Below are 26,429 nucleotides of genomic sequence, written 5' to 3' on the forward strand. Positions count from 1 at the left end.
CAGGGAATAGTGTTTATAGTTCAGGGAAATGGGTGAGCTTTTTGACCAATAGCGTTTATGGTTTTGAAATTTTAGTTTAGAGGCCTGGTTATAGTGTTTAAGCAATCGAGAAAAACTGTAATAACTCCTTTAGTACATTAAAAATGAAAGCTGTGACCATGATGGCGAGGCGACAGCAGCTGTGCTGACTTCCGGTAAAACAGGCAAGTTGATCAAACGCAGGCTAAGCCAACACTTTCAGATCAGCATCTATGAAAATGTCTGAATGTTATGTTTAAACGGCTTTTTTGCCAACATTCCACCTTCATTTTTCATTCCTAATTTTAATCCTACCTGTAGATATTAACGCTAATCAATGGTTTAACTCAGCTCACTTTTTTGTAACTAATATATTTTAGTATACTTAAAAATCCAGATGTAGGCTTGTGTTTCTGCTAGAAATATATTCTGTCCAAAGCTGTGTACTCACATATCACTGTGATGTTGACTTTGTCCTGCAGTGTTTTGTTCATATATTTAGCTGTGCAGACGTACTGTCCAGCATCTCCTGCTGTTACATTGGTGATGACAAGATTGGCTGATCCAGTGTCAGTGTGAAGCTTTTCATTGGAACCAAGTTTAGACCAAATAATCAGAGATGGAGGGAAACTGTGAACATTGCAGGTCAGATTCAGAGCCTCACTGTCCCTGACAGTTGTAACACCAGTGATCTTAACCTCCTTCACATCTATGAAACAAATACATATAAATCACAATCATGTAGTTTCCATAACTCCAAAATTCTTGCAAGTGAAAAGATGATCCTGTAAAGTTAAATAGATTTTAGGGGGGAAAAGCAAATGTTAAGATCTAAAAGTCTTTTCTGTAGTCGTTTCACCTGTGAAGTGGATTTTACAGGTGACATTGGTGTTGTGGTGTTCAGCTGAAGGGTTAAAGGTCAAAGTTGAGACATGTCTCTGTGTTACATCAGTCAGATTCTCAGTCTTGAAATCAGTCCTGTTTCCTGTAATGTAAAGTCCCTCCTGCTCCTCTCCATGTCCAGGTGATTTGAGGAACAGATCCAGAGCAGAGACCAGGAGCAGTGCAGGTCAGTGTGGCCTGCTGTCCCTCTGTCAGTGTGGGAATCATTACTATGGGCTTCTGTTTAAGACCTAATGGAAATACTGGGCATTAATGCAATCAAGTAAACTGCTTGAAGTTTATTAACTACTTGGATTTGGGCTCAGATAATAAGATATTTGGTGAAATGGTTAATGGCAAACACAAGTTTTATCAGGAACTGCAGTTCCTACCAGCTACCAGCTAGAGGTTAACAATTTCCTTGAGTGAATGAACACTTCATTAAGACCATAAAAATACTAAATATGTTATTGTACAAGACTGAATATCGTTTTTCTACATGATTGTTCTTGGAATAGCTTTTCATACCTTTAACAGAGACAGTTACTCTCTGATTGAATGTGAATCCATCTTGTTTTCCATTCCGTTCACCAGTAACTCTGAGCTGATATGATCCAGAATCAGACTCTTTGAGATCATTAATGATGATGCTGCAGTTCTTTTGACTCACATCAGGCTCCAAACGTGACACTCGTCCTTGAAACGCAGACTGAACTTTTTTGTTGTGTGTGTTGCTATGAAATATTATTTCAGCATCACTACATTTTTGAGATGCTTCACATTTGTACCAAACTATATGTTTGGGTGTAAACTCATCAGCATTAGTGAAAGAACACGGGATCACAACACAGAGTCCAGCCTCTGCTGTTAGTTTTTGCTCACTCAGAGTAACACAGTATCCTTTGCCTCTACAGTGTTGTCGTCCCCAGGCTGAGGCACCTGTTAATGCAAAGGGAAAGATGAAAGGTTTCACATTTCTTATCTTATTATATGTGCAGTTAACAAAAGATTTATTTATAGCATACAAGTCAACAGGTAGCAATGGCACTATTAAATTATGTGTGAGTGTGAATAAATGCTTATTATCCAGATTCATGTCAGGAAAACAGTTTCACACACAGATATATACGAAAAATCATATTGGCAGAAATACAGGTTTACAAATTAGCAGATGCAAACCTTTGTCAGCATTGCTGCCTCTTACGGAGAAAAACAGAGTTGACCAGATGAGAACAAACATCCTTAATATTCGATGCTCAACACGTTCAGTCTCTCCCTCCACAGAATAACTAATATGATGATAAAGCAAATTAAAGGAATAAAGGAATTAAAACAAAACTTAAAACACAGGAAAACTCATCTTCTCACAACTCAGTAAACAAAGTCGCATGCTTAGTTATGTAGTAATTTACCATAAAGATCTTTATGGTAAAAATCTTTGTGATATCTATTTCTGAAACACTAATTAATGAAAAAAAATTATCCTTACAGGGTAAAAATACCACTCATATCATAAATATATGTATATTGCCTACCATATTTAATGAATGCATAAGATCTTTTAATATCGCCAGCACTGCTATAAATATGAAAACCTTTACATTCAGATTTTAATTTTTAAAAAGATATTTTGAAATATATTAAACATTTTACCTGTTTCGTCTTGATCTTCGTCAGTCTTCTCTCCACACTGATATCTGCTGCCTTTTTGGAACTGAAGTTTCGCTTCCTCTTTTCTGTTTCTTCCTTTTTCTTGCAACAACATTTCAGTAAGTTTGTCACCACCCCCATAAGCACTACACTTGCAGAGCTTCCTTAATTTACTGTTTTGTTTTTTTACCAAGACAGAAAAAATATAAAATAGTAAAAAGTTCAAAATTCAGAATCAAAGATTTCTCTATAGTTGTTTCACACATGGATCTGTGAATTTCACAGGTAATGTTGGTGATGTGGACTTTCAGTTGAAAGGTTAAAGGTCAAAGGTGAGCTGTGTGTCTGTGTTACAGCAGTCTGATTCTCTGACTTCAAAACAGTAATGCTTCCTATTTTTTGTAGGATACGGGCTATTTCAGAAACAGATCCAGAACACAGACCTGGAGCAGTACAGGTCTTTGTAGAAGTCCTTAAACGTGCATTCTTTTAAATGGCCACCAGGGGGTGATGCATGACTTCTCGTTCTGCAGAGGTTTATGGGACAAAAAGCTTTCGGTCTGACTTGACCTCTTTAAACACTTTCCTGATGAGTTTATGCTCTCAGTTATTGATTTCTGCTTGTTACTGATTTGCTGAATAAAAAATAAATCTTACACATGTTTCAGGAAGAAGGATTATGTTGGATGTGCTCATTGGGTCATTACTCTTGTCACAATCAGCTTCAAAGCACCAACACAGCAAAAACAACTGAGGCTTCAGAGCAAGGCTTCACGCTCCACTGGGTGATCTCAAAGTAGCTACATCCATCTTTTATATTGTCTTTGCATAGAATAAGCATAAAGTATTTTACCCCATGAATGAATCAATTGTAAGTTTAATGTAACACTGGGTGAAAGACTGATTTTAACTAGCTTGTTATCACAGCTCTGATTCAGCTATTTTGGATTAAATTCACCCCTCTGAAGCATTGAGGGATGCAAGTTTAGCTCTCTGGTTTAGCAGGCACTCATATATCTTATGGCTGGAATGCAATGTCCCCGGTTCAAGCAGTCCTGTTTCTCCTTGCTGTGTGTCCTACCCTGTTTACTCTTTACTGCTAGACTCTCAACAAAGGCAGAAAGCCCAAAAGAAGATTAAAAGCAGTTTTTGCTTTAGCATGTATTTTCTAAATATATCTGTGACATGTTCAGCACAAAAATTCACTCATAACACTTTAGTTTCTGCTGTTGCACTGATGGCACTTTCAGCTGAAAATGGTTAACTGTTTGCGAAACCACCACACTTTTCAGTAGCACTTCTGGATGTTACTGAGAACCAACAAACAACCAAAGATGTTCGATTACAAAGAGCAGCCAAAATTACATGAATAATTTGCTGCTGTTAACTGTTACTAGTCAAAGAGCAAAATGTCCATAGGATGTGCAGAGAGTGGGAGGTATTTTCCGTGACATAATTATTGTAATCAGGCAGTGTACTTCCCCCTTGTTGATACTGCTCCCCCAGCAGACCACAGCATGGGCAAGCATGCTAGCAACCACTGGATATTAAAACATCTGTAGCATCGTTGATGTTGTCAGCCTTTTCAGGAAGTAAAGCATGGAATGTCTGTTCCTGTAGTTAAGGTTGGTATTTGGAGTCCAGTCCAGTTTAAATTTCCAGTAGGAGCCTTTTATACTTTATGTAAGTATCTTCACTCTGTGACATTTACTAATTCAGAGACTGGCAAATAACATCATATTCCGATAATCCGTCTGTTTTCTGCAGGGACATGTATGTTTGCTCTTCCTCCTTTGGTTTCATCTTTTTTCTTGAGTTCCTGTGTGAGAAAGTAGAAAGACTGGGTCTTAAAAAAACTACCCAATGCATCAACAGAGCCTTTAAAACATGAAATGTAGGTGTACTTACTCACCAAAAGAGCACAAAGTAAATTATAAAGATGATATTGACAAGGATAGATACAGCAGCAATGGATACAATAAGTTTTACACTAAGATTGCCTGACATCTCTTTATGCTCTACAACTTCTGTGCTGGTTACTGAAGTTTGGGAAGAAAGAAGAGGAAAGTGCAAAATTACATGTAGTATAACATCACATGATTTACACTATTATGGCACTGCCATGAAGGGTTGGCTCAACAACTTGTCAGCACTGAACTACTTCTACAACACCCAGAACATAATTGCACAGAACTGAAAGGAAAAAACATTAAGAAAACGTCAATGTCCGTGTTATTTTTTGAATTATACACAGTACATGCAAAACATTAACTCATTATCATCTAAAAACATTGGTCATCAAAAAATATGTGCTAAAAAAATTGAAAGTAGGGGTCAAAACTGTAGCACATACCATGTTTTTCAGGGAAGCTTTTACGGATGAGTAGATATTCTCTTTTTTTACCTTGTCCATTGTTACTCACACATTCAACAGTGCTGTTGCCATGGTTTTTTGAAGGGAGACTGACAGTGCTGTTGACTGTGTGGTTAAAGACAGTAGTAGTGACCAAGTACTCAGTGTGGATCTTCAGGATCGGCCATTTGATATCAGGTAAAGGAAACCCTTCACTGATACACACACAGGTCAGTACCTCTGACTGAAGCACACATCCAGAGCCATCCTGGATCTTTGAAAACCCTGAAAACACATGATCAGACTCATAAAACAAGGCAAAATTGGAGTTTAATGCAAATATGAACATCAGATGCAAGATTAATACTACTTACAAGTCACAGTCACATTGACCTCTGATGTCACAGTTGTGTTTAAATATTTCGCTGCACAGATGTACTGTCCTGAATGCTCTGTTGTCACATTATAAATGACAAGTGTAGCTGATCCAGTGTCATTGTGCAGGTTTACATAGGAGCCAAGTTTTTTCCATACAGTAAGAGCTGGAGGGAAACTTTCAATACTGCAGGTCAGATTGAGATCATCACCCTCTTTAACAGTTTTATTCCCAATGATCTGAGGTTTCCCTTTATCTGTGGAGCACATTTCACTTTAATGTAAGAATATTTAAATGTTAAATCACAACCTTCACAGTCATAAAGATACTGACAATAAATTAGTCTGCTAATGCTAACATTGTCATTGTTAACTACAAAGTAATCTTACATGTTCTGTCTTATACACAAAGTGCCAAACGTGCGAAGTGCCACAAGTTTTAGTGACAATTTCAAATATCATTTAGTTTTTTTGGAATATCAAAAAAACTTCAAATGGCTCTTACCATAACAGCAACTTTTGTAATGCTTCATTAAATTGGCCGAAAATATTTGTCAGGAGTTCATATTGTTATGTTCCTTTTTCAAAAGAAAGTCTGTTTGTTTGTTTTTTACATTTTATACAAAGAAAGGTGTACGTTTGCATTTTTTTATCTTAGTAGTCAGTCTCACATATTTAACACAAACTTTTACTTTTACACTTCTAACCACAGATTTTTATTTCCTTCCCCATTAATGAGAAATGCATAAAAGAAAAAAAATGTGTTTTTTTTTTTAACTTTCTGAGTGTCTTGCAAGACTAATGCTGATACTGCAAAATTCATTAAAAAAAACTCAATGTACTCACAGTTTACATTCAAACCTGAAGTCTTTTCTGTAGTCGTTTCACCTGTGAAGTGGATTTTACAGGTGACATTGGTGTTGTGGTGTTCAGCTGAAGGGTTAAAGGTCAAAGTTGAGCTGTGTCTCTGTCTGAAAGTAGTCAGATTCTCAGTCTTGAAATCTGTCCTGTTTCCTGTAATGTAAGATTCAGTCCCTCCTGCTCCTCTCCATGTCCAGGTGATTTCAGGAACAGATCCAGAGCAGAGACCAGGAGCAGTGCAGGTCAGTGTGGCCTGCTGTCCCTCTGTCAGTGTGGGAATCATTACTGTGGGCTTCTGTTTAAGACCTAATGGAAATACTGGGCATTAATGAAATCAAGTGAAGTTCTTAAAGTTTATTAACTACTTGGATTTGGGCTCAGATAATAAGATATTTGGTGAAAATGGTTAATGGCAAACATAAGTTTTATCAGGAACTGCTGCAGTTCCTACCAGCTACCATAGAGGTCAACAATTCCCCCCAAAAATGAGTACTTCATTAAGGCCATAAAAATACTAAATATGTTATTGTACAAGACTGAATATCGTTTTTCTACATGATTGTTCTTGGAATAGCTTTTCATACCTTTAACAGAGACAGTTACTCTCTGATTGAATGTGAGTCCATCTTGTTTTCCATTCCGTACACCAGTAACTCTGAGCTGATAAGATCCAGAATCAGACTGTTTCAGATCATTAATGATGATGCTGCAGTTCTTTTGACTCACATCAGGCTCCAAACGTGACACTCGTCCTTCAAACCCAGGCTGAGCTTTTTTGTCTGTGTTTTTGTTGCTGTGAAATATTATGTCAGCATCACTGCAACTGTGTTGAGATGCTTCACATTTGTACCAAACTGTATGTTTGGGTGTAAACTCATCAGCAGTAGTGAAAGAACACGGGATCACAACACAGAGTCCAGCCTCTGCTGTTAGTTCTCGCTCACTCAGAGTAACACAGTATCTTCCAACACAGTGTTGTTGTCCCCAGGCTGAGGCACCTGTTAATGCAAAGGGAAGGTAAAATGTAGGAAAGGCTAAGAAACATACAAAGACAAAAAATATTTAGTTGACAGCAGTAAACCAATAAACACAATATCTAATTAAAGATATTACGTTGCCTATAATACTTATTTAAAACAGCACAAACACACATAAAAATAACAATATACAGGTTATATAAAGGAGAAGATGTAAACCTGTGTCAGCACTGCCGTCTCTCACAGAGAACAGCAGAGTTGCCCAGATGAGAACAAACATCATCAGCATTCGATGCTTCAGTCTCTCGTTCCAGAGAATAACTTGTGCAGGAGACGCAGTAAACTTGCACATATTAAAACAATGAAAAAGTCAACAGTTCACATCACTCAACTCGATAAAGGCTCCTGTCTTTATTCTTCTCTCCTCACTGACATCTGCTGACTTTTGAAACTGAAGTTTCTCTTCCTCACCTTGTCTGTTTCTTGCTTATTCTTGCAATCACATTTCCAGAAGTTCGTCATTACACCATTTTATTACAGCTACTTCAAAAAGTTTTATGAGTTCAGTTTTATTTAAATAACACCAAATCGCAAGTACAGTCACCTCAATGGTCTTTATATTGTCAAATAAAGACCCTACAATATTAGCGAGAATACATAAAGCGTACATACCTTTTATTTTTACATCACTTCAACATCCTACACGTATTGCATTATTGTATTGGCATTAATTAACTGCTTTCCTGCTGGTCCATATCTGCATATATTAAAATAGTAAAGTGCATTATAAAAAAGTTAATTGATAAAAAATAAATGCATTAAAGAAATTGAAGAATTAAAAACAAAAACTTTCCCTCTCACCATTTCCTTATTTCAATAGATGGCCTCGTTGACAACACTTCTTCTGTACTATTCTTAGCAGTACTGTTTGATGTTAACACTACTGAGCTCTTTGTATTTGTGAAAATGTGTTTGTTTGTTTTTTGGTTTTTTTGCGCTTGAGCTACGAGGCGGTAAACATTTCGCGTAAGAACCATGCAACAGTTTGGTGTGTGTGTGTGTGAGGGAGAGAAAAAAGAAACTGACTATGACACTATAAAGCTGCTTCCACAGGATGAGATCATTTGCATTATATGTATCAAAAATAATTTCCTGTCTTTCCCACATTTAAAAATTCTGAGGTTTGTGTAATAAAATTATATTTTAGTATTAACTCATTTTGCACAAGTTTTGAAATGGATAGCAAAAATCTCATCAGGTATTACAGTCTTAATTAATGAGGCAAGTTTAAAAAAACACTGGACCAGATCTGGATTTACAGAACCTGTGGACATGATGCACAAAATGATCTTAATCATTGTCTATGGCAAGGCCTTCAACTGAATAGCATTTTCATTGTCCTTAAAGGTCAAACAGTGTAAGTTAAATGTTGTATTTATAAAACACTGCTCTGAAAAATCAAACAAACTATGTGATCTCAGCACCATCCTCATCTACACTCATTCAGTAGGTAAGTGTTGTCTTCTTCTCCACCATAGTTCAGAGACTGACCAATAACATTATATTCAATTAGTTTGACTGGTGATTGACAGTTGTAATCTATTTCTAAGTCAAGTTTACAGGTATTATCCAACTATAACTGGATTATTGGTGATTAAATTTTATGTAGCTCTCAGTCTGACCATCTTCATCAGTTTTTACCTGTTGCTTACAGCTCTGTCACCAACAGATGTGTCTTCTCCTTTTCATTCTTTGTGGGATAGTTTGCTGTTCAATAAAAAGCCCAGGATGTTTCCTTGACAGTACAGCGGGAGTCATACAGATTACATAGATCATACTTGATATATATATAAAATACCTACCATACGACAAGACATCTTTCGGTCATCTGTCATATTTAATGAATGCATAATGGTCTCTTAATGTCATCAGCATTGCTATATAAAAGCCTTTGCATTTCCATTTCCATTTCAAAAAGATAGTGTGAAACATTTCTTTTTATATGTTTCCCGTTTTATCTTCTTCTTCACTTTTCTCTCTTCACTGATGTCTGCTAACTTTATAAACTGAAGTTTGTGTTCCTCACTTCTCTTTCCTATCTCTTCCTACATTACTTCTTGCAATGAAGTTTCTTATCACACTATATTGCAGACTGGCTTTACAGTTACTATCTTATATCAGTTGTTATCTTATATATGTAAATGTTCACCATTGGCTACATTGTTTCTTTGTTTTTTCTAAAAAATCTTGTGAAGCTTATTTTTATATCATTTTAACGTCATACTTATATCTTCATCTATTAAGATAGTAAAGAGTAATGTAAAAAGGTTCCTTGAGAAACATGGAATTCCTTAAAGAATTCAAAAGAAACTTCCCTTTCCCTCAGCATTTCCCCATTTCAACTGCATACAGCCGCTTTGCAAACACTTCTGCATATTTAAGCATTTTTTGTGTGCATGCATGTGTGTGTGAGAGAGAGAGAGAGAGAGAGAAGGGTTGACTATGAGTCTTTAAAGATGGCCCCACAGGGTCGTAAACACCAACATTACTTACATTAAAAAGTATTCTTATCAGTTATATTCACCTTTAAAATTTGGTGGCTTAATTTACTATTTGACTGCAGATGTTACTGCAGAACCTCTGGACATGTCTGCACTGAGAGCTTCCTCTAAAAGTGATGTTTCCTGTAACGCAAGATTCAGTCCTGCCCTTCTCCTCTCCATATCCAGGTGATTTTAGATCCAGTAGACAGACTAGGACCAGAGCAGGTCAGTGTTGTTTGGTGTCCCTCTGTTTTTGGAGGAGAAGCACTATGAGGTTTAATTAAGATCTAGGAGAATATGAAGCTTATATGAAGCTTAATAATCAGTTTACAGACTAATATTGGCTTCAGAGTAGACACATTATTACTTGCATTAAGCATTTTGAAATGCAAACATGAGACAAGACATGTGCACTTCTTGGTAGATGAAAGTTTTGTCTGTACTGTACTATGATCATATCACAGTATAATCACAGTATAATTGTATCACTTCATGCCTCATAGCAGGAATATAGAAAGGAGATCAGATTCATCATTTGTCTTTCAGGGTTATTAGGTTATAGTCGTGATGAAAGCTGTTCAAAGGGAAAACAGGTCCTTGCTTCCAGAAAGATCTTCTGCATTTGTGCTTTGCCTGAGCTTGGCTGATATTAAAAAGAAAATAGTAAAAGAAAAGAAAAAAATCTGTCATTGTACGGTTGATTTTCAGAAATATTACAGTTTCATATTTTAAAATCATTCCACATATAGCAGTTTTCTTTATGATTTGATGAGGCTTAATTATCATTATTGTAATTTAGCTGAGCCTACTCTTTTTAGATCAGACACATTAATTATCTAATACATTTACTGTAGATTAACTGTCTGCTATGATTGTTCATACCTGTAACTGTGATTTTTGCATCAAAAATTAATGTGCGGCTACCATAGGGCGAGAGTGTAGGGTGCACCCTGTACAGGTCGCCAGCCTTTTACTGTACAGGGCTAACACAGAGAGACAGAAAACCCCGCACAGAAAGACCCCGGCCAGCTGAGGAAGTCAAACTCATGACTTTCTTGCTGTGAGGCAAAAGTGCTGCCCCATATTACAAAAACCTGTAGTAAAAATTTGTTATATAAATTTTACATGTAATCATATATTTTAAAAATTCATATAAGAACAGAGACAACTTCTGTCACAGAAGTACTTAAAATGTTACAAATTTTAAAAAAACATGTGATGTCTTTTTCCAGTCAAACTTCCATAAAATACCTTGTATCTTTAAAACTACTTAAAATGTGGATGGTGGAAATGCTTATATTGTTGCCCCATATGTCTTGAGTGTTTGTATGCCGCCACATTGTAATACTGTCCAATTACAGGCAGAGCCAATGTAGTCCTGAACACTTTCACTCCAGCACATTAAGCACACCTGTTCACCAGTATATTGTGATTGTTAAACTGTTGTGGATAGAAAAATAATAAAATATCTCTCAATATGAAGCTCTTCTCTATAAATGTACATCTCTATATGGACATTGCTATAAAAACAGACACCAAATTTAGATTAAAATCTCAAAATCTGTTGATGAAAACATGATACTACCTAACATGAAAACAGAATGTAGCTGAACTGTCAGACATTTATCATTGGATAGTTAGACACTGCCCTCTACTGGGCACATGAGCCACTCTAACTTCTGTTTCAGCATCCTGATAGCAAACCATGCTACATGTCTGTTCTTTACAATAGCAATCACTTTTGTTAAATGCAATACAGTGAGTGAAGTTATGCTTTTGCCCTTATAACAGCGGGGGCTGAACTCATCTGCCATGATAAAAATGTAGCAAGCACATTTCTTGGTAGTAATTTTAGTTCCCTCTCTATTTCCCCATTTGTTCCTCCCTACCGACTCTAATGCTAACTTATCCTACCCACTTGTTAAACCTTGATTATATTTTCCACGTCTACAAGACTTCAAGACGTATAACAGGAATGACTCCTTGGGCGTTGTGTCTCCATGTCTATGTCTGCGACAGAGTATTACTTCCACCAAGGAGGTTATTTTGTGGTAGTGTCTGCATGTCATACTGTCTGTAAATATAAAGCTGGAAAAGTTTTGAATGCTTTCTGATAAAACTTTGTAGGGGTGTAGAGTGAAGTCATGCTAATAATCCATTAAAATGTACATCCACCAAGGTCTTGAAGGTTAATTTTATTGAAAATGGTTGAAAATGGACCAAAAGGCTTGTAAGTTAGAGACTATTACTCTTACAGGTGTGGTGTGTATTGTCAACATATAGAAATGACCGTATAAAATTGAAAACATCATGCTATGTTTGACCTCTGACCTTTCCTTCAAGCTCTGTAGATTGATCTGAAGGTGATTATAATGCTATATAGAGCTATGTGCAGATTTTTGCTGCAATTATTTGTATTGACAACACATAGGCATATATAAAGACTGATATATGGAAATTCTAAATATCATGTTAGTTTGGACCCTTTCTTCATTAAGGTCACAGTTTCATTATGTCAGACTTTCATAAAACGTATTTTATCTTTAAAACTATGCTAAATATTCTGCTTCCTTTGTTTGCATTGGAACCTTTTAGGAAATGATACACTTGTATATGGGAATTCTAAATATGACTATCAAATTTCACCTCTGATCTCACTTTTACATTTCACTTTTGCTGTTATTTAAAGTTGACCCCAATATGTATTCTATATTTAAAGAATAAAGTTTTACAAAGATGAAGAAAATGAGCTCCCTGGTGAGTTAGAAACATCCATCCATTCACTTCCGCTTATCCTTTTCAGGGTCGCCTATCCCAGCTGTCATAGGGCGAGAGGCAGGGTACACCCTGGACAGGTCGCCAGTCTGTCACAGGCCACGCAAACACGGGGAGAACATGCAAACTCCACACAGAAAGACCCCAGCCTGATGGTTGAATTGAACTCAGGACCTTCTTGCTGTGCGGCAACAGTCCTAATCACCATGCCACCGTGCTGCCTGAGTTAGAAACATACTGCAGTTTTCATGTCCAGTTACTTGCAAATCAATACATATTATGCATTACATATTCATACATATTTTCATATACAAATTACACCACTATTTCCTTAAAAGTGAATACTCTCCAGCAAGTGAGCTGCCTTGGCAGAGGTTTGTAGGTTGCAGTTTTGAGGTTTGTGCTTTTTGTTAATATTAAAAATGTTTGTTCAAAAACCCTTGGCTACAGTACTTGAATCAGTTTGTGTCAAGTAATACTATACCAGACAGATTTTTACAATCAGTGATACAATTACACTCAGAAGAATCACCATGTTTACAAAAATAATTCAGTGTATTTGTATGAATGTATCCCATAGTTGTTATTGTTTCGAGGGGGGGTTCAAACATGTTGACTGGCTTGCCCTCTTGCTTCCTTTAGTTTCCTTTTTCAGTTTTCTTTGAACAGCTTCCATTAATTACATTATTGCTCCAGGAGTCCTGTTCTTTTCATCTGATGCAATCTTTAATTTTAAATGTGATCTAGACTTTGATGTTTGGTTATATCATACTGGTTTCTTTTTCGAACCACAGTATTGTCGCTAAAATTAATTACCCTGTGATCCCTTCTGCAGTAATGTCAGTATTATTATATTGCTGAAAAACATGCCCGTTCATCATTTGCTTATGCCTATCCTGCCACACACTGATAGTCTTTGAGACAGGTTTGCTTCTTTTAATGCCAGACCCGTAGGTGGGAATTAGCTGGATGGATTTAAAATGGAAGGTCAGGTCTTCCTCCCCTTGCTATTCTTTCTAGACATGCATGTTTGAGAAACCTTTTACTGGAACCAGTGGGTCGCTGTAATTTCAACATGAATTCATGAAGAAAAAAAAAAAAATATATATATATATATATATACTCATCTTTGCCTCCTTCTTGAAAATTTCAGCCAGCTGTCTCCAAATTATTGCAAAAAAACCAGCTCTGAAACATCCAGCAGTGCCAGTTCTAGTGCACTATTTTGCATGGAGCCTATATTTTGCAGATGCTAGACATAATTAGCACCAACAGCAAGTCTTTTTATTGCTATAGAGAGGTGGAAAAGTACAGCAAACCAACCAAAAATGCAAACTTAGGAAATAGTATTTCAGGATTAGTTGTATTTTGTGCCCAAGCAACAAGATCTCCACACTACTGGAAGATGGTTCGCAATTTCTTTTAACCTGGTGATACAGTATAGACATAGCCACCTTTTAATATTGAGACTGAAAATAAAATCTTCTTTGGGCACAAATGCTTGGCAGAAGTTGGGAAAAGTATGCAATTATAACACATACTTGAGATTATCTGTGTGCCAAGTCCCACCCCCGATGCATCTGCTTCTAATGTTATCAAGCCACTAAATGGCTGAACAGAAGCAGTAATGGATCGTGTGTTTCCAGATTAAAACATTAACAAAACACCACGCTTGCAGGCTGGATGAGCACTGGAGGCTTAATGTATTCGACTCTATCTGTGTATAGATTGTTTGTGACACACAATCGTGACTTGTGGGGTATGATCATGTTTTGTTTCTTTCATTTTCAAAAGTTCTTTAGCCATTAAAAGAACTTAATCAGAGAAATAAAACCAATATGTGACATACAGTTTTGCATTTCAGAACACCAAAACAGAATAATAAACAGACAGAAACTAGTTGTTTTCTATCAATAAACAGCTGTTTCCATACGGTGTTGTCTTTGTTTTATTTGTATTTGCAGGAAACTGAAGACAAGTGAATTTGCTTGAGGCATCAAGGACTTTTTTAAACATAAAAGAGCAAGCAAACTACATCATTGGTGACAAACCTACAGTCATTACAACAGTGCGTATTTGCAGAGACTGCAAACCCTGATCTAAATTATTTTGCCAATCATAAATGTAGAAACAAAAACTATAATAATTATTATGATCACCACAAAGTACTGGACATACACATTTTCTTTACAGCACGCTGTGGCAAAGATTAGGTAAGACACATGTGATATTTCTGCTTTAAAAATAAATAAATAAATAAATAAGAATATGAGGAGATCGGAGACAGTGAATGGTTAATGACTGTGCAGGCAGGCAATTTAGGAATGCTAGCTTGCATATTTGGAACCCTTCATCTATAATTTAAGAGAACAGTGTCTTAATAAAAGGCCAGCATTGATTAAAAGTCTTAATCAGTGAAATTTAATAAAAAATTGTCTCGTTTCTCATCATAAAGCTACAGGTAAAAATTATACCTGCATATTATTACCAGAACCGAAGAGCATCCAGTTAGAAAAATGTCAGGTCTTTCACTTGTAGTTAAAACCAGACGTAATCTGAAGTTTCATCATCATGGTTTATTCATTTTGACAGAGAGATTCATTTGGGTTCAGTTCAGTTTAACAGTTAAAACTGAAGTGCTCCTTATAATGTATCATTCTTTGTTTCACAATGCCTTTCCCCTCTAGAGATGTCTGTACCTGTACAAAATTACTGTAGTTTGAGGCCTTTACTGGATTTTTATTATGAAACCATTTAAACACAGCTCACATAAAACTTCAGTCAACTTAATCCATCATTTTAAATGAGACAGCCAAACAAACCAAACCAAATTTCATAATAGGATTTTATAAAGCTTTAGTCATAATATTTATATCCAAAGAAATCTTAATCTTCACGAAGAGATTATTTCTCCATTTTTTTTTCTTTTGTTTTCCACTTGACTTGACACTTTAACAATGTACATTAAAAATTGCATATTTGCTATTCTGTGTTACATTGTTAAAATCAATCTGAAGTACAATAAATACCTATTTAAAACAAAATTACAATCAATATCTATAGTTTCTTATGCAAAATGATAGGGTATAGGGAGTTATGGCTACAGTGTGTGTGCCAGTCTATAAGACATGGTGTAAACTGACAGGTAGTAGGCTTCTTGGTTTGTTTAGATCAGTTATGAGGTTTGGTCTGTACTAACTAAAAAGCTACACAATACAATGTTCTCAACTAGCTTCAGAAAATCTGAGGCATGGTGCTTCAAAGGTAAAGATTGCTTCCATTAAGCTATTGCTCGCATTAAGGGTAACTTACGACTCTGTAATTGGAACTAAATCAGTACCATGGACCAAACTCTGGACATCGTGGTTCCTGTGAATTTGACCATTTATTTAAAAAAAGAGAAAAAAACCCTGTCTCTTGTGAGTTAATACATTCAATGGATAAGCAATGCTAAAATACTAAGTACTCCCTTAATGATTAATGGAAACAATACAGAAAACACAGCCTTTGATTTAACTTCATGTAGATTCATGTAGTCAGAGGTTGGGAACTGTTTTCTAACCTTCTATTAAGACAGTGTTCAGTCAGAGTGGCTGAGTGACGTATGACAAAACTGCTTTTCATTTGTCAGTCTGGCTTTTCACTGCTGTTCAATACTTGAATGTGTACCTGCTGGCAAAAGAATCATGCAGGATGTTTACTGTACAAACTAGAATCCCTTTCACCATCAATATACATCAAATTAATATATTATTGACACCATCATTATCAAGTTAGACTATTAGTGACCTTTAATAATACACCACAGGTTCATCAAATGTCATTGAGTAGCACAACCAGATGGCTTGCCAGCATGACCTTTTGCCATTCAAACATTTGACGCAATCCTGTGAGAACAAAGCACCGACCTCTAGTGAGGCGATGCTGAAACTTCCCAAAGACCCCAGAAATCGGTGTCTAGTGATCTTTCAGCACAATTTGAATACACACACCCATTCATACATACACACATTGTCTATAGGAGATAACACTTTGGCCACTCACAAGCAAGTATGTTGTGCTTTAGGTCTGTATTTTCTAGTTGACTCGAATAATTGTGAAGACACACGTGCATTGTGGAGAAGAAGTAGAAAATGAGACACTTTGCTTCTGCCACAGTGGAAGAAACCCCCTCAGAGCTCGAGCCATTCTTGGCCAGAATCAAGGTTTGATCTTTTTCAGAACTGGAAAGTGTGTCGCTTAAATTTACAAACTTACTATCAGAAGTGATGGTGACTTTTTCCAGTGAAAACGAGAGGCTACTGTGTCACAGCACACATTAAATACAATTATGTAGAATCTAAAGGCATCTCCTTTTCTCACTTCTGACAGTTATCTTCTTAGGACATAACAAGAGAGGAGAGGGTTCGCTCTCAGGACATAGACACACATAAAGATAAGACAACAAAAAGCAGTTACTCCTTGCCCTGATGCTTCGACTGGCAGCAGACACAGTGACAGTTAAAAGATGGAGAGCAAACAGTGAGACAGACACAACAGCAATCAAATGGAGAAAAGAATAAAAATATGGCCACCGTTTAACGCTGTGTGTAGAGACAATGTACTGCAACTTGAACTAGGCTTGAAATTAACATGTGTTTTACATTGTCCAGTTGGTGTTGCTCAAAACCACCAGAAATACCAGTTTTTCCTAATGGTGGTATGTGACGGGGGATCCCATGGAGGAGGGGCAGTCCATAGTGGCGGAAACTGCCACAGAGCAGAAGATTACATGTGATAAATTTGATAAAATGAGGGGGGAACAAAAGAGTCGTATGCAGAGTAAAATCCAGGAGAAGAGGTGGGGTTATTACACAGTTTACGGGGCAGATGATGTGTGTAATATAGGGCTGCCACTGCATCTCGCATAGCCGAGGGATCAGGGAAGGATCGCGATTCATTTGGCTTTGATTTCTGTGTAGTTGCTGCCGTCATCCCTCCTCCCTGAGGCCCCCTCCCTGGACCTTGCCCCGATAAACTCCAGGGAAGCGTAATTCAGCTCTTGCCTCTCCAGTCCTGCCATAGAGCCCACAGATTGAAAATCCCCGTCTTCTCCCTGCAAACAGAAACACCGTTTAGCGGCAAAAATCAGTGGCAAGGTGCCAGTGACACCTCAGATTGCAGAAGAGCGCGATAGACACTAAAGAAAAGATGTTAGTGATTACTGGTCGACATACTGAGAGGGAGTCTGAGATGTTTCCTGTTAGACTGGCAGTTTGTGTTAGCAATGAGGCAGCCATGCAGAAGGCAGTATTGGAAACAAACGGCAGTGTACAGAACACAGAAGCTGATATGCGAGGAGATGCATCTGTCACTGAGGCTTGTGTTTTTTGGTTTTTTGGTTTTAATGGGGATTTGTAGGGGAACCTTACCGTAGTCTCCTCTAGAATGGAGTTAAACTTTGAGCCCAACAGCTCTGTCTTAAGCTGTGCAAGAGTTAGGGGAGAGAAAAACACACAGAAAAACGCAGAGAAGCGATGAAAGCAAGAGAAAAACAGTGTTTGGAAAGGTCATGGTTGGAGCTACTAGACTGCTAGTGGGACAGATTCTTTCTGGTACCTCATTTCAGAGGTTAACACGGGGTCTTATCATGACTGTACGACTTTTTCATTACACAAAACTTTAACCCCAAACAATCTGAGAATGGTAATCCAACCCATCCTCCATCATAATCATAATCATTGACATCAACATGTCTCACCACTTTCTTCCTCAGATTTTGTTTGTCCTTCTTGACTGCGCTGTAGTACAAAGCTGGGTTCTCCAGGACCACGTCCTGCCTAGGGTTGCCATTCTCTCTGGGGGACGGAGTCACATAATCAGACTCGGTCTCGACTGCCACTAACGCAGGGCGACACGCCAAGCCTGGGCATCCATTTTAAAACAACAAGCTCTGTAAGGTTATGCTGGAGGCCAACCGTGGCTGTGAGTGACGTGGTTATTTTATGGGTTTAGTCGCTGAGATCATACCCACTTCAGGGCCAGAGAAAGCTTGCAAATTTGGTGGTCCAGATATGCCTTGAGGCAAAAATAAAGCACTTTGGTTAAGAGGGCTACCCAAGTTGTATTTAGCATAGCAGGTCAAGGATACAGAAGCAGTGTCAGAGCAGGGAATCGTGCCTGCAAAATATAAGGTTAGTCCAGCTTGCTAACCAACTCCACAAGGCAGCCAGTGTAGATCTCCAAGGATTTCAACAAGGACTTGTCGCTGCAAATGAACTGAAATTGCTCAGGAGAAATAATTCTCGCGTCCACATCAGTCCCACATTCACTCGTATACAGTGTGCAACGATGTGTTTTAGAATGGATGACTAGGCTTAAGTGTTTCCTTGGATTTCAGAAAATGCTTAGTAAGGAAATTGACTACTCCTGCCTCGCAACGGCTTCTCCATTAGTTTGTCATTTATACTCACTTCTTGTTGTTGTGACCAACATATCTAACTGCTGCAATGATGAAGGCTATGACTGCCACTCCTCCAATGGTGCCGACTATAACTGCCATCATGTACTTTTCTGAAAATAGAGGTGGTAAAAACAAAAATGAAGCGGAGTGAATTACTGTAAACTTCATTGAGTAACACATGGAGAAACTTTCCACCAAGCAAACAAACCATATACACTCACTGGCAGCTCTTTTAGGTACACTTGTTCAACTGCTCATTACACAGATGTCTAAACAGCCAATCACATGACAGCAATTCAGTGAGTTTAAGACAATGTAGACATGGTCGAGTCAGCTTGCTCGAGTTCAAACCAAGCATCAGAATGGGGAAGAAAGGTGATTTTGTATTTCAGTGACTCCGAGTATTTCAGAAAGTCCTGACCTATGGGGATTTTCCCACACAACCATGTTTAAGGTTTACAGAGAAAGGTCAGAAAAGAAAAGAAATTATCCAGTGAGTAGCAATTCTCTGAAAAAACGATGTGTTGTTGATGCTAGATGTCAGAGTGTGATAGTCAGGCTGCTTTGTGCCGATAGGAAGTTAACAATAACTAAAAAAAACACTCATTACAACCAAGGTAGAAGAGCACCTTTGAACATCTTGAAGAAGATAGACTACAGCAGCACAAGAACACACAATCAGCTAGAAACACGACTGAGGTTACAATACACAAAGAAGACTGGAAAAAATGTCTGGTCTGATGAGTCTCAATTTCTGCTAAGGCATTTGGATGTTATGATCAGAATCTGCCCTGTCAGCAGTTCAGGCTGTGGCGGTGGTGCGATGGTGTGGGGGATATATTCTTGGCACACTTTGAGTTCCTGAACATTGTTTAAATGCCACAGCCTACCTGAGTATTGTTGCTGACCATGTTCATTCCTATGTGAGAACAGTGTACTCATCTTGTGATGGCTGCTTCTAGCAGGATAATGTCACAAAGCTCAAATCATCTAAAACAGGTTTCATGAGAGATGCTATCGTGTCAGTATGGAGCAAAACTGAGGAATATCTCCAGCACCTCCTGGAATTAATGCTGGTCTGAAGACAAAAGGTGGTCCAACCTTGTATTATTTATACCTAATAAAGTGGGCAGTGGATGTCGTAAGTATTTATAGCATAGTATAGAGGATTTAGGTATAAAAGAAAATATAAAAAGAAGAAAAGAGACTTGATTTTTTAAACTGCTGACCATTGTGGAATTTTTAACTGCTAATCAAATAGGAGAAAACTGTGCTTTTTTTGTTCGGATCCATTTTCTGTAGCAAATCAATAAACATTTAATTTATGGAAATGGGTCAATGTAAGTGGAATTGATTGAAAATTAACTACGGTGCTTAAGTTTATTGTAATTAGTAGAAAAGCACAAAAATTTCCATGCCTTAAGCTTCATGACACATAAGAGGAAATAGTCATAACCAGGCATTGCTTACGCATAAAGTATCGATAAATGTCAGAAAATATCATCTGACATGTATTAAAAGCTTTATTGTAGTGTCATATCAATTTAAATAGGATGTGATAATAGTGACACAATCCAACAATACTTAGTGTCAAAACTAAATACTAAGTAAAGTTGTCTACTCACTCTCTTGCTGCAGCTCCAGAAGTATGCTCTCTCTTCCATATGCATTGGAGATGCTGCAGTGGACATTGACAGCAGGGCTGCCGTTGTCGACCCGTTCGCCTTTCTCCCGTAGCTTGATCATTCCTGTGGACGTGTGCCCGTCTGTGTGCGTGTAGAAGTTGTACCGGCCGTCTGTTTCGTTGATGGTGATGTTCAGGTCAGGCAGGTAGAACTCGATAGTGGGTTCAGGGTTCCCTGTGGCCATGCAGACACACTGGACACCTTCCCTCACCACTGTGCACTTTGACTCCTCCAGGAGCACAGGGGCATCTAATGAAGGAGGGCAAGAGATGATTACATTAGATAGCTGTTGATGACTAGTAACATTAACAAATTTCATTTAAAGTACGTTTTTACTCAAAGGAAAGAAGAAGTTTTGTGGAGTTCTACAAAGTGCAATTCTCCATACAGTTAGCACATTACCGTGCATTGGAAGATTAGACACACGTATCTCTTGCTGCCATCATGCTTTATTCTTTGACTTAGTTTTAGACCCTTTAAAAATATATTACAGGAAAGTGACGCACTCACACTCGACAGTGATGTTGAGGGAGCTGCTGGCTCGCCCATGCTCATTCTCTGCCAGACAGCGGTACTGTCCATCTCCCTGCGGTGTGATTTCCACAATCGTCAGCACCGACAGCTCATCCGCAGTGATGGTGCCCACCAGTTGCCCATCCTTCAGCCAGGTGAGGGTGGGTGCTGGGCTTCCCTGTGTGCTGCAGTGCAGGGCCAGAGTGGTACCCTCTACTACTGTAATGGAGCCATTTACCACAGGCTCATGGGGAGGATCTGCAACAACGAATGGTAAATGGTAAATGGCCTGTATTTATATAGCACTTTCTAGTCCCTAAGGACCCCAAAGCGCTTTACATATCCAGTCATTCACCCATTCACACACACATTCACACACTGGTGATGGCAAGCTACGTTGTAGCCACAGCCACCCTGGGGCGCACTGACAGAGGCGAGGCTGCCGGACACTGGCGCCACCGCACCGGCCCCTCTGACCACCACCAGTAGGCAACGGGTGAAGTGTCTTGCCCAAGGACACAACGACCGAGACTGTCCGAGCCGGGGCTCGAACCGGCAACCTTCCGATTACAAGGCGAACTCCCAACTCTTGAGCCACGATCGCCCGCGAAGAGAAAGGCGAAGAGAAAATGAATTTGTTATGTTTACTATTCATATAAGAAAACCTCTATCTCATCATTCTTACACAAGGTCGTCCTTCATTTCAAAGGCACAGAATTAAATAAAACCCACAATATCTTTTTTTTTTCTTTTGGACTCACAGTGACCTAAAGCTCACTGTAAAACAGTGTGAAGCCGTAGAGCCATGACTACAGGTTCATGACTATGATTGATCTTTTTGTTATTTTGATATATCTAAAAATATGCAATACAGATTTTGAGCAGGTTTTTTTAGTACATTCATTCACTGCAGTATTGCAGTGCAAGTTGAACTGGCTGAAACATTGTGATATCAAAATTTTTGCCTTGTCTCACCCAATGTTTGTACTGAAACAAAAAGAACATTTAAGCTGTATCAACCAGATACATTGATTTCCCAGGACATTTTATTGTTGTGCCATTGCCTAATGGTGGTTATTAAGTGAAATGTTCTCAGTAAAGTGGGAATGGTTTGGAAATCATTGAGCATCTATAACTTCTTGTTGTGAGTCCTGTTTAAATGAACTGTATTATGAATCCACACGGGAGGTTGACATTCAAAAGATTTTCACTTATGCTTACAAATGCTGGGGTCGGGAGTCATTTGTTATCTCAAAAACTTACACTTTACAGCCAGGTAGAGTGAGGTGTTCATGATGCCATAGCCATTGTCCCCAACACAGGTATAAATTCCCTCATTTGCAGGTGTCACATCATCTAGCGTGAGGGAAACATTGGATGCTGTGTCCCACAGCAGCTCTTGGTCTCCGAACATCCAGGCGATCCTGGCAGGAGGGTTACTGTCTACCTCACAGTGCAGCGTCACAGAGCTGCCTTCCATCACCTCTGAAGAGGCATTCACCCACACAGAGCGTGGCGCATCTGCCAGGAAAAATGTAACAGGGAATTTATTTTCCAAGAACTCGGATGATGTCTGCAAGTCACAGAATAACTGGCTCCTAAAAAATGATTTAATCTTTTCAATAAAAGAACCACAAATCGACAAATTTACATCAAATAAAGACTGAAGCTTAGCTCTTTAACTTGAGGGGACTTCAAAGTAAATTATGTCAAAATAAAAGTGAAAAATGCAGATTGATGTTTTGTACTAAATACTGTACAAGCACCAGATATTGTTTTCAACCATGCTAGTGACAATTTTAGTCAGCAGTTAGCTGAAGTGGTTCAGCAACGTTTAGATCGGTTTTGCGCAAAATGAAAGTGAAGTGAACAATCATTTATAATAAGAGTTCACACTATGGTAATTTAAACTGGAATATTTTGTACTGTTTCATATTATTGGGATTACTGCTACTTCAGATTTGTCAGTGTTGAGAAGGTTTATTCATCTATCACAACAGGAACAGAACAGAAACTGCAAAGAAATGCTGTCTTGATCTGAGGTCATTCGGTACATGAGATTTAGATGAAAAAAAAGTCGTAGGCTATTGTTTTCTTGTCATCTTCAGTGACTACATAAATACTATCTCAGCACCTTTGAAATCAGCTGTACTATGTCTCCGTGTTCACTAACAATTCATTTTAGGCTCTTTGGTTATTTTTTTCTAAACCATACAGATATATCTTAATGCATGTTCAATCAGCCAGGTAAGGGAATCCCAGAAAGCTGAATCCAGAATCAACTTTCTGACATAAAGATATGCTTGAGTTTGAGATCTCTGAGAAAAAGATCCACTTCAACTCACTTCACTGCAAACTGTCAGGCTCAACATCCCGTTTGAAACCATACTGACATAGTGCAATGCTTTTCAGTCTTTCAGTTTGATGTTTTTATTTTTTTACTTACACTTGACGTCTAGAGAGATGTACCTCTCGTAGACTAGTGTGGTGTTGGGGTAATAGACCCTGCAACCTAGAAGCTGCCCATTGTGCATGGGCCTGGGTGTGAAGGTGAGGGTGTTGGAGAGGACTGCTGTGTTGCTATCTTCCACGAGGTCAGGGCTGAATTCTGGGTCGGGCAGGTAGTCTGTGTACATCCACTTGATTTCTGGAGTCATGTCTGGGCAGTTATCAGGAGCATAGCATGTAAGCTCCAAGCTCTCGTCACTAACAATCTCCTCTGGTACATCGATGTTGGGCTGATCTGGAGACAGAAATATAAAGGAAAAATATGATTGTTATGGCATTTTTAATAGCTATAAATTTTCAACTATAAAACGGCTTCCTATCATCCTGTCATCAGTCACTTACCCAGAACCTTGAGCTCAGTGAAATCGGGGTATGTATAGATGTTGGCTCCACCGAGGTCTGCACGAAAGTAGTATCTCCCCGAGTGCTCGGTGCCAATGTTGTTGATGAGCAGAGTGCAATTCCTCTGGTGCAGATCTCCCAGCAGCTTGGTTCGGCCCTTGTAGCTCTCATGCACAACGTCTGTACGTGATTTGAAGACTACAGGAGGGAAGAGTTGTGGGTAGGGCTGCCCAAAATACCAGATACCATGAATGCCACGGTTCGGCCTTATTCCAGACGGATACATAAACGTGCAGGGGATGACCACACAGGAGTTTGTCATGGCTGAGATATCCCGAGGTAACCAAACATTCCACTGGCAACTGGCATCTGGGGGAAGAGACAGAGGCTCAGTGGACTCTTCAACATACAAGATACAGATAGGAATACTACCTGTCTACCATCATGAAAATATAGAAGTAAAGGAATTTATTACCATTGATGAACAACAGCAGTGGTAGGAGCAGCTCTAAACACCACATGGTCTCTGCTCAATGCTGGACCATAGACCTCTGAAACAGACACCATGCTGTCAGTCATCAACAGAAAAACATACACACATACATACACACAAATATCACGTTTCCACCAATGATGCTGCTGCATGACTCACATGCCGCACAGACCTCTAAGAAACAAATTCAAGATGTTCTTAATGTTTCACAGTTTCTTGCTTTTATAGTATATCATAGCAATCCTCTATCAAAAACCCCAATGTGGAACTTTTCAGTAAAACAAAGAAAAACAAAGATCAGAGTATCAATTGTATCAATGTCCTACAGATTTTACTTTTTTTGTCTGGCACAAAACATGACATGACATTTCTGAGATATTTAGTGTGCAACATGGACCACGCATTACAGTATACGGACTGAAAAGTGTCATTGACATCCAATAAGATAATACATTCCTTCTTACTATACTATGAATACTAAAGAAAAAAATAATAATGTCAATGTCCTTTTTGTCATGTCCTAAATTTAAAAGATGTGGAGCTAACACTAACTTGAGCTATGTCTATGAATATGTATATTAAGTGCAGCTAGTGCTGCTTGCAAAGGCTCAGTCACAAGTGGGAAACTGCTCATCGGGAGAGTTTCGGCTTTTTATCAGACTGGGTTGTGGTGTGAACATTCTTAGAAAGAAAAAGCACCTCGTATACAAGAAGTAAAAATAGGTCTTACTGTTTTGAACTACTGTGGTTTTACCTTGAAATGCGGATGGTTAAAACGAATGGAACGTCTGAGAACAAATCTTCAGCAGTTCCACTAGAGGGTGTTCACTCACACCCAGACAGCTTGACAGCCTTCTTCTCTGTGGAAAGAAAGAAAGAGAGAAAGAAAGAAAATACCAGTGACATCAGCATTGCCAGGCGATTACAGCACTCGCAGCCCCCTCGCTTGCACAGACCAATAGTAAGTCACACAAACACAGCATCAGTCAGCACCTGTTTGCTCCCCCTCAGTAGAGTCACTCTCATTATGGTTGCCATACGTAAGCCGATTCAGTGAATGGCTCTCACTGTTTCCTGAGCCTTGACACAAAGCCAAACTCCAGTCACCACACATCATGTCATTAGTGGATTACTGGTACTTTCTGTGCTGTACTACAAATCAATCAGAGTAAACAATATTCACTTATAAAAGCGTATGAAAACAAGTGAGATAATGAAAAAGTGAGAAACAAAAGCACATTCCCACAGAAGAATCAAGCTGTTTGTGTTGTTTACTTCCCTTGCTCACTATATAGTCTGGAATGTCAACCCTCAGGTTGAAACAAATCAGTCCATATAAATTTTAATCACATCTATTATGAGCTCTAATGAATAATATTAAAGTACCACTGAACAGCTAACCTGTGGTACCCCTGAGCAAGGTACCGTCCCTACACACTGCTCCCACTGCTTCACTGAGTGAATGGGCCAAATGCAGAGAGAGTAATTTCCCCACGGGGATCAATAAAGTATACATCATTATTATTATTATTATCATTATTACTATTATTATCATTATTATTATATTTAATAATTTATTAAATTCAATCTGTCATTTTATTTTATTGGCAATACCTGCACTGTAAATGCAAAAATAGCTGAGGTTTGATATCCTAATAAAATCATGGCCATTTCAAGAGAACTGGGGTCAGAATTTAAATATACATCCCATAACTGTGGTGCTCAGAAGGTAATAAAAAATGCTTTGTCCTTAAATTTACCACCAAACAGCAACCAAACTCAAAAAAAGGAAATGGACTGCAAGAAAAAGCTCATATTACGGAATCTTACCCTTTCTAATTCGCCTGAAATAGTCATGTTGACCTGCAATAACACATGTTAATAAAGGCTTGGTGGACTATTTCGCTGTTATCTTTAGATATGTTTGCCTTTATTTTCCAGTACGCTGTTGAGATGCACAGTAGATGGGGAAGGAAGATGCCATGCAGTAAAAGTGGCATGTGCTCTGACCC

At 38.4% G+C, this 26,429-nt stretch overlaps 2 protein-coding genes across 5 annotated transcripts in view; both read right to left on the minus strand.

The window, feature by feature from the left end:
• LOC109194338 (sialic acid-binding Ig-like lectin 11) overlaps positions 1-7,500 on the minus strand; it is a 42,534-nt gene extending 35,034 nt beyond the window's left edge. Inside the window, exons 1-6 of the mRNA XM_025911850.1 lie at positions 7,336-7,500; positions 7,084-7,137; positions 6,866-6,932; positions 6,724-6,794; positions 6,125-6,445; positions 470-727 (exon numbers count right to left, since the gene is read on the minus strand). Of these exons, the coding sequence (XP_025767635.1) occupies positions 470-727; positions 6,125-6,445; positions 6,724-6,794; positions 6,866-6,932; positions 7,084-7,137; positions 7,336-7,468 (904 nt within the window). The 5' untranslated portion in view covers positions 7,469-7,500. The remainder of the gene's footprint in view (positions 1-469; positions 728-6,124; positions 6,446-6,723; positions 6,795-6,865; positions 6,933-7,083; positions 7,138-7,335) is intronic.
• A 6,864-nt stretch (positions 7,501-14,364) lies between these two features.
• mag (myelin associated glycoprotein) lies at positions 14,365-25,277 on the minus strand. Of its 4 annotated transcripts, XM_013264851.3 has the most exons (11): positions 25,172-25,277; positions 24,400-24,475; positions 23,925-24,293; positions 23,521-23,817; positions 22,338-22,595; positions 21,072-21,332; positions 20,502-20,810; positions 18,887-18,986; positions 18,175-18,271; positions 17,846-17,899; positions 14,365-17,529 (listed from the first exon to the last, which is right to left on the minus strand). In XM_013264851.3, the coding sequence occupies exons 2-11, from the start codon at positions 24,443-24,445 to the stop codon at positions 17,371-17,373; spliced, it is 1,950 nt and encodes a 649-aa protein (XP_013120305.1). In that variant the 5' UTR covers positions 24,446-24,475; positions 25,172-25,277; the 3' UTR covers positions 14,365-17,370. The 4 variants fall into 4 exon arrangements, with proteins under 4 accessions (XP_013120305.1, XP_013120306.1, XP_013120307.1 ...); XM_013264852.3 differs by lacking the exon at positions 17,846-17,899; XM_013264854.3 differs by lacking the exon at positions 18,175-18,271 and having other exon boundaries at positions 17,388-17,529.
• Between the last annotated feature and the right edge of the window lie 1,152 nt (positions 25,278-26,429).

This window comes from Oreochromis niloticus, linkage group LG11 (assembly GCF_001858045.2).
Source record: "Oreochromis niloticus isolate F11D_XX linkage group LG11, O_niloticus_UMD_NMBU, whole genome shotgun sequence".
In the NCBI taxonomy this organism is placed as follows: Eukaryota; Metazoa; Chordata; class Actinopteri; order Cichliformes; family Cichlidae; genus Oreochromis; species Oreochromis niloticus.

Coding starts and splice junctions, on each gene's coding strand:
- mag (XM_013264851.3), bottom strand. CDS start 24,445: ATGTGGTGTTTAGAGCTGCTCCTACCACTGCTGTTGTTCATCAATG. Junction 22,596..23,520: donor CATCTCTCTAGACGTCAAGT/GTAAGTAAAAAA, acceptor TTTTCCTGGCAG/ATGCGCCACGCTCTGTGTGG. Junction 18,987..20,501: donor TCTGGAGCTGCAGCAAGAGA/GTGAGTAGACAA, acceptor CTCTATTTTCAG/AAAAGTACATGATGGCAGTT.